Here is an 8,098-nt window from a genome sequence, read left to right on the forward strand (position 1 = left end):
GGCAAGTTGCCCAGGCGGGTCTCGAACCCATGGGCTCAGGCAATTCACTCACTTCGGCCTCCCAAAGCGTGGGATTACAGGCTGAGACACCGAGCCCGGCTGAGATGCTACACTTTATTCTGCTAACTGGGAGTGTTTTCTTGTAAGTTCTAATTAGTCCTAAAATAATCATAACTCCATTAAGTTCTCACCAAAGCACCCCGGAGACCCACTCAACTGCCATCCCAGGAGCTCACCTGGCCCCGGGAGCGCTCCCGGTGCTAGTTCCCACTTCCCCCTCACTCCAAACACAGGGAACTATCCCCTAACACCCACAGACCTTCCCACAGGGGGGACAAGTACCCAAGAGTTCTGGGAGTCCTGGTGAGAGGCTGCACAGAGGCAGGAGTGCGGCTGGAGCCTACCCCATGGTGCAGAGCCCATCTCAGGATGCAGGCAAGCCCCTACACTGTGCCCCTGGCCCTCTCTCCCAGGGAAGAGCAACAGCAGCCCTTGTGGAGCCTGAGGGCCCAAGCAGCTCTGGGAACCCTGAGGACATGAGAGGAGTGCCTGTGGTGGAGGGGCAAGGACACGTCCCCTCCCACTCTACAGCCACAGTGACATTTCCACAGCAATAATAACCATCATTATAAAGTCCATCCAGGATGCGGGTCCATATGGAATATAGACAAATGAATCTGCAGCAGAGCACAGCCACCATGGACAGGTATGGAAGGGGTCCTAACCGGGGAGAGGTTTGAGAGCTACAAATGCCGGCCTCTGGTTAGTACAGGACTGAGGCTGGCAGTTCTGAAACAACCGTGAACAAAACATTTATGGTGGCTACAGCTGTGCATTTGTAGGCAGCCACGGCTGTTGTCTCGTGTACACAGAGGGATGCACAGTTGTGCATTCCTAGGCAACTACAGCTGTGGTGTCTCAAGTATACGGAGGGCTACATTGTGTATTTGTGGTGGCTACAGCTGAGGTTTCTAATGTACACAGAAGGGTACACAGGCATACATTTGTGGGTGGCTACAGCTGTCGTTTCTCAGCTATACAGAAAGGTGCACAACCATGCATTCGTGGTGGCTACAGCTGTGCTATCTCATGTATACAGAGGGGGGTACATCATGTATTTGTGGTGGCTACAGCTATGATTTCTTTTTCTTGTTTTTTGAGTTGGAGTTTCACTCTGTCACCCAGACTGGAGTGCAGTGGCCACTCCCGGCCATCGCAGCCTCGACCTGCTGGGCTCCAGCAATCCTTCCGCCTCAGCCCTCCAAGTAGCTGGAACTACAGGCGCGCGCTACCACGCCTGGCTACTTTTTTTATTGTAGAGATGAGGTCTTGCTAAGTTGCCCGGGTGGATCTCGAACATGTGGGCTGAGGCAATCCACTCTCCTTGGCCTCCTAAAGTGCTAGGATTACAGGCTGATCCACTGAGCCCGGCCGCTGTGGTTTCTAATGTACACAGAGGGGTATACAGCCATGCATTTGTGGTCATCTACAGCTGTGCTTTCTCAGGAATACAGGGGATACACCGTCGTGCATCTGTAGCAGCTATGACACGCTTCATGGCTGAGCTGAGGGTCTCAGGTGGCAGCAGAAATGGCACTCCTGCATCCAGACCTTGGGTTTTGAACATCCTTCCCTGTGAAAAGGAATCAGAGCTTCCTGGAGACATGGCTGACCCAGGGTTGGGGAGAGGGTGGTGGATGGAACACCTTGTAGGGATGGAGGTGATTGTATGTCGGGACCGAGGGGGCAAGTTCAAAGACTCAGCTGACCTGAAGGGATACCCCAAATAGGACACATTTTGAGCCCCAAAATAAATGACACAACCACCATAACCACACAACAGATGCCCACAGGTCCAGACTGATACCAATAAGGGAACAACCAAGCAAGGGATGCTCCCTCAGAGCAGAATTTCAAATAAGAGCCCCAGTAACTATTACCAGAAGGTTCACTGGTACACACTAACATTCAGGGAAAAAGTCAGTCCATGTTTTGTTGTCCTCAAATATCTCCCCACAAGACACTCGAATTTTAAAAATGGAGACAATGCCAACTCTGCAGTGAAGCCTGGAGATGCCAGCTGAACCCAGGGAGGAGAGCTGTCATGGGGACATCACACCCTGATGCAACCGATGCAGAGAAAATGCCAGTTCTGCAGGATTCTTGTCAGTGACTGCAAGCTCAGGCTCACCATGTAGCAAAGTCCAGCCAGTACAAGGGGAGAAAAACACTCTGCATGACAATGGGCCAGCATGTTCTGAACTGTCCAGGTCACAGAGACAGAGCACACTGAGGAGCTGCCAGGCTGGGAACACTGGGACCCTGCACAGAACCGTCCAGCAGGAGGGCTGGTTAGCACAGCAGTGTCCAGGCAATCTCCTGACTCCATAGATTCAGACGGTTAACTAGGAGGTGCAGTGAAGGAAGGCTGGGCAAGAGGGACACAGAAAATGTGGACCTGGCATCTTTTATGCAGGTTTAAAATCATTTCAAAGTAAAAAAAAAACAAAGAAATTTTCAAACTGCAGAGCCCAACTATTGGTCTGGGTGGGGCCTGAGTATCTGCAGTCTTTGAACCACCCCTGCCTCTCCCAAGGAGAGCGAGGAGGTGGCCCCTCCTTCAGTCTCCAAAGCGGGGGTGGGATATGGACAACCGCATCTAGGGTCTCCCAAGGCACCAAAGCAAAGCCTGACGAAGTGTTCAGGGACCAATCTGTTTACTAGAACAATATTTAGGAAGCTGGCGAATGTACCTGCTCTCCCTGGAACCCACTCTGGCACCCAGGAGATGTCCAGGGGGTAGGCTGAGGCTGGCAACCAGCTCACGGTGATGTGGAGTCTGCATCCGCTGGGGGCAGGAAGCGCCTCACGGCTGTCACCCATGAAGGACAGAAAGACCCTCTCTTAACACCCCAGCGTGTGGACAGATTTTGGAGGAGGCCAAAGGGGACCCTGGCCATACAGTGCCTCAACCCCTCATGTCCAGGACACACCAATGCCATCCCCTCCCCAGGGGGTCCTAAGTCCTAAAAAGAATGAATCGGACAGCAAGTCAAGTGAAGGTCTCCACACTCTAACTCAGCCTGCAGCTGTCGGAGGCTCACACGGCTCACCATCAGGAGGGAGGGACCCACATCTGCCACCTGCCGCCTGCTTTTTCTACTTTGGCAAAAAAAACAAAACCCTGGAAGCTTCAAGACAATAAGTAAACTTTAGGAAAAAACAAGAACCCAGCAGGCGGTGCCCAAATCCCCCTCAGCCATCCCAGCAAGTCCTTCCAGGAGTTGCAGCTGGCTCCCCCAGGGAGGCACCGATTATTCAGGGATAGAAGAGTGTGACACAGGCAGCATCACCACCAAGGAGTGCAGCGCCATGGAGGAGCCTCAGACGCCCTGCTGAGGAGACAACAGCATGGCCACGTGGCCCAAGGCACCTCCAGAGTGGCAAATGAGTGAAGACGAGAACCCAAGGGCACACCTGGACCTGGATGGTGGTTCTGTCCCTATGGACTAGGCAGCTTTAAAAACAAGGAGCCGGGGCAGGAGGCCCTGGGGGCTAAACCAGAAGCAGGAGACACCAAGACCCCACCCCCAGAGGAGGGTCACTGTCCATACAGTGCTGAGTGGCACCTGCCAACTTCAGCACACATGGGCCACTGGCGCCCCCTTGGGCTGTGTCTGTCACACGGGGGCACTTCCTGCCCACTGTCCCACTGTCGGGGGAGGCCTCCAGGAGTTGGCAACAGGCAGTCCTGATGTTCACTGGGGGACAGTAAGCAGCATGTCAGCGATCAGAGTCGGAAGGGCCCCTGGTGTTGGGTGAAAGTCCACGTGGCACTGGCTGGCCAGTCTCCATCAGCTCCTTGGGGGGGGCAGAGGGGGACCTGCCGACCTCCCATTGTTGGCCCAGAGTCACAGAAGATACCTCATAGGTTCGTGCAAACTCAACACCAGGACACAGACCCACCACTCCCAACAAGAGAACAGGACTGACTCTGAGGCACCCCGCCTGGCAGGTGAGAGGATTCTGCCAGCGCAGCTCAGTTCGCAGGGTCAGCAGGAAGGCAAGATGCAGAAGAGGAGGGGACAGGAGCCTTCCAGCATGTCACAGGGTGGGAGGCACTGTGCCGCAGGGTGCAGCTAATTCCTCAAAGCAGCCAACCTGGAACCAACAGCAGCACACAGTAAGAAGGGGAGGGCCACCAAGACACTGCTCACAGGGCCCTCACCCGTGGTGAGCAGTGCTTTCTCTCCTTGATTTCAGATCCCCAAGGCTGTCCTGAGATATTGTGAGTGCAGGACCTTGGGTACAACCATGCCAGGCCTGCTCTGATCCATCCCATCAAAGGGCATAGGTTCCCTTTCCAATGGGAGCTGCAGGTGTGTGTAATGCGTCAGACACATATGCTGGGCCCTCCCAGCAGGCCTGAGCAGGATGGGCCTGAGACACTCAAGGTTCTACGCAAATAGGAGAGTTGGGGACAAGAGTGAGCAGCAGGAGGCCAGGAACAGCTGCAGGTGGGGGGTGGTTCTGAATCAAGATCTGTGCCCCTGCTCCAAGCCTCACCTCAAGCTTCCCCCAGCAGCCTTTAACCCACAACACTCTCTTCCTTCCCACAGCACCAGAGTGCCGCCGGGGCCACCTACCTCCGTGACAGCTGGTCCTCCTGGCTGCGCACAGAGCTCTCACCCACCGCGGAAGCACCCTCGGGCAGCTGGCTGAGCTGGTCCAGGACCTCCAGGCCATTCTCCTCAGCGATCTGCATGATGAGGCTGTCTACCTGCTCCTGTGGCGTGGTCAGTGTGGTGGCCGAGCTCATGGAGTCCTCCATTACCTGGGAAGGGGCACATGCTGGCACAGGGGCCAGGCCCACGGGGCCCAGCACAACTTTCCAAGGGCAGGCCACACTTCCTACCCCAGCCCTCCCCTCATCCTTTATCTTAATGACACTTCCGCTCTTCACCTTCCACTGGAGGCTTTCCGGCCACTACTCCAGCCCTGCCATGTCTACACCTCTGTGCTTGTTACCTTCTGGCCTCCACAAGGAGCCAGGTACCTGGAGGAGGCCCCTGGCGCCCCACCTACCCTGCCTCTCAAGGTTTTGGCAAGGACCCAGCAGAGGACGCTTGGTGACCCCAAGGGACAAACACACACGTACTCAGATGGCATGTCAGCCTGTGAGTCATCTTCCAGTGCACTGCCTGCATGCTCCTCTGCCCCATTCCCAGACCACAGCCCAGGCTGGGCAGGTACATACCGAGGTGTGCACGTCCAGGTTCTGCACCTGCTGCTCAAATCTGTCCATCACTGCTGAGACCTTCTGCAGGTCCATGGCACTCAGGGCCTTGTCTAGCGCTTTGGTCACCTGTGCCATGTTCTTGGTTACCTGGGACAGGTGAGGGTTGGGGGAGGGAATAGGATAAAAGGCAAGCAAAGATCACCACCAGGAATGGGTCCTCTGAGCCCTGATGAGACTGCTGGGGTGGGGAGAGTTCCCCACTCACCCAACAAAACCCCAGCCCTGGGCTGAGCCGGGGCCCAGGCCCTTGGGACATAGTCAGCTAAGGGACAGGCACAAGGGGAGCTGGCCACAGACTCTTGGGAAGGCTGCTGACTGGGATCTTCAGGACTGCTCCCCTGGCCCACCCCATGTTTGGAGGGGATGTTCACTGGAGCCAAGGGTTCTAACCTAATCTTCCTGCCCCAGCTGGGACTGGCTTGACCACAAGGGTTCTGCATCTCATGAGATGCTGCAAGACCCAGGCTCACCGAGGGCTCCTCCCTGTAGCACTGGAGTGACCTCAGGGCCTGGTCTGCCTGTGTCCACACCAACACTTCTGACTCCATGTGGGTCCGGCTTCCTCAACTCTGGGGACTGCCTCAGGGCCAGCCCGCAGACCCTGTTCCTGCTCCAGTCAGTGGAGGTGGGCCCAGCCCACAGATTCAGCACTCACCCCCTTCATGGTCACGGCCGTCTGCACCTTGGAGGCCACTGCATCTACACGGGATGCCATGCGGAGCCAGTTCACACCTTCGTTCTTCTTACGGATGGCGTTCTCAGCATATACACGGGCACACTCCACATTTTTCTGCTGAAGGGCCTAAATTTGGGGGGATATGCCAGCTGGGAGAAGTTGGTGTGTGTGTGTCCTTTCAAGGAGCCCATGCTGACCTCTCTTGGTGCTATTTGCTATGGTGGAGGGCCCTTCACAATCCTCTCCAGATGTATTCACAAGAAATGGCCGAGGTTTATTTTTATTTATTTATTTATTTATTGAGTTGGAGTCTCACTCTGTCATCCAGACTGGAGTGCCACTCCCGGCCACTGCAGCCTCGACCTGCTGGGCTCCGGCAGTCCTTCCATTTCAGCCTTCCAAGTAGCTGGAACTACAGGCGCACGCTACCACACCTGGCTCATTTTGATTTATTGTAGAGATGAGGTCTCGCCAAGTTGCCCAGGTGGGTTTCGAACCCGCGGCTCAGGCAATCCACTCACCTCAGCTTCCCAAAGGCGTGGGATTACAGGTTGAGCCACCGAGCCTGGCTATGGCAGAGTTTTATAAATATGAAGAAGCAGGGACAGGGCAGCAGCACCAGACCAGCCTGCGAAGAGGCTTCTCCCACCGATGCCCCCAACCCCACCTTAGCATAGGAGCACAGGACAGAGGCCACACTCAGAGTCTATGGGAGACACAGATGCAGGCAGAAAAGGTACAGAACACCAATGACGCGGCCTACAGAGGCAGCTGTCTAGGCTCCTTTCTGCCTTGAGAAGCCTGGGTTTGGGTGAGGAGTTCCCAAAATCCAACACTCTGGGACCTACTTCACACATTGTGCCAAGTCTTAAGAGCTGCACGATACTGGCCTGAAAGTTTCCGCCAACAGCAGTCCGACCCCACCTTTCCATCCACCCTGCCCATTAGGAGGCAGGGACCCCTTCCTGGAGAGGTCCCCAGTGTGACTCCAGTTCTGCCCACCCCATGGAGGGGCCATGATGTCTCAGCCCAGACTCGACATCCACGGGGAGGAGAGAGCAGAGAAGACAGGACAGTGGCAGGATGGCTAGAAGCCCACTGCTTGCTCAATGTGTGGCAAAGGCCATGTTCAGAACATCAGAAATACAAGGAAAGGCCAGTCCCAGGCAAGAGCAAAAGGGTAAGGCATGTGCCTGTGGTCGGATGCCCTCAGTGGGCAGGGGAGGGCTGAGAGGCCATGGGCAGAGACAGCAGCCACTCCAGGTAGAGGCTCCCCCGTGTCTGTGCGTCTCATGCAGAAGTGAATACTTTGAGGCTCAGAAATCATGGTGATGTAGAAGACGCCTCCTTCCAAAAGCCATCGAAGCCAAGCAGAAAACAAAAATAAGGGCAGAAAAGAACATAACACAGGCCCAGGGAAGCCATGGCCAGGGAGGCCAGATCTTACCTTCTTCACTTTGGCCTGCTCGGCCTTGGAGTCCTTCTCCGCCTTCTTGGCCAGTTTCTCCAGCTGCTTCGCCGTGAACTGAACAGAGTCAGAACACCAGAGTCAGAGAGTGGGGATCACCCTCTGGGCACTGCTCCCCACACCCAGTCTCTGCCCACACTGGTTCCTCAACACTCACTAGTCACCCTGGGCCCAGTATGCTGCAGGGAGAGCACAAAACCTAAGGTGCACCTCCTGGGTTGAGACTGCACCAGGAAGCCTCCCCTGCCTCATGCTTTCTGGAAGAGTGGATGGTGATGGGTTTTCTGAAATGCCTGTCCTCGCCAGGAATATCCTATCCTAAATCTTTCTGCAGAGCAGAGGACTCAAAAAATTTAAGCTGCTAGGTCGGGCTCAATGGCTCAGCCTGTAATCCCAACACTTTGGGAGGCCAAGGTGAGTGGATTGCTTGAGCCTGTAGGTTCAAGGCCAGCCTGGACAACTTGGCAAGACCTCATCTCTATAATAAATCAGAAATTAGCTGGGCGTGGTAGCACGCACCTGTAGTTCCAGCCACCTGGAAGGCTGAGGCAGAAGGATCGCGGAGCCCAGCAGGTCAGCACTGGGGTGGCCATGAGTGTGCCACTGCACTCCAGCCTAGGCGATGGAGTGAGACTCCAACTCAAAAAAAAAAAAA

The 8,098-nt window shown here is 55.4% G+C and overlaps 1 protein-coding gene across 1 annotated transcript in view; it reads right to left on the minus strand.

Moving 5' to 3' along the window:
- Nucleotides 1-3,390: 3,390 nt before the first annotated feature.
- CHMP1A (charged multivesicular body protein 1A) overlaps nucleotides 3,391-8,098 on the minus strand; it is a 7,895-nt gene continuing 3,187 nt past the window's right edge. The window contains exons 3-7 of the mRNA XM_008050033.2: nucleotides 7,423-7,500; nucleotides 5,955-6,101; nucleotides 5,258-5,386; nucleotides 4,647-4,834; nucleotides 3,391-4,161 (exon numbers count right to left, since the gene is read on the minus strand). Of these exons, the coding sequence (XP_008048224.1) occupies nucleotides 4,140-4,161; nucleotides 4,647-4,834; nucleotides 5,258-5,386; nucleotides 5,955-6,101; nucleotides 7,423-7,500 (564 nt within the window). The 3' untranslated portion in view covers nucleotides 3,391-4,139. The remainder of the gene's footprint in view (nucleotides 4,162-4,646; nucleotides 4,835-5,257; nucleotides 5,387-5,954; nucleotides 6,102-7,422; nucleotides 7,501-8,098) is intronic.

This window comes from Carlito syrichta, unplaced genomic scaffold (assembly GCF_000164805.1).
Source record: "Carlito syrichta isolate Samal-C Ts95f unplaced genomic scaffold, Tarsius_syrichta-2.0.1 Scaffold142937, whole genome shotgun sequence".
NCBI lineage: Eukaryota > Metazoa > Chordata > Mammalia > Primates > Tarsiidae > Carlito > Carlito syrichta.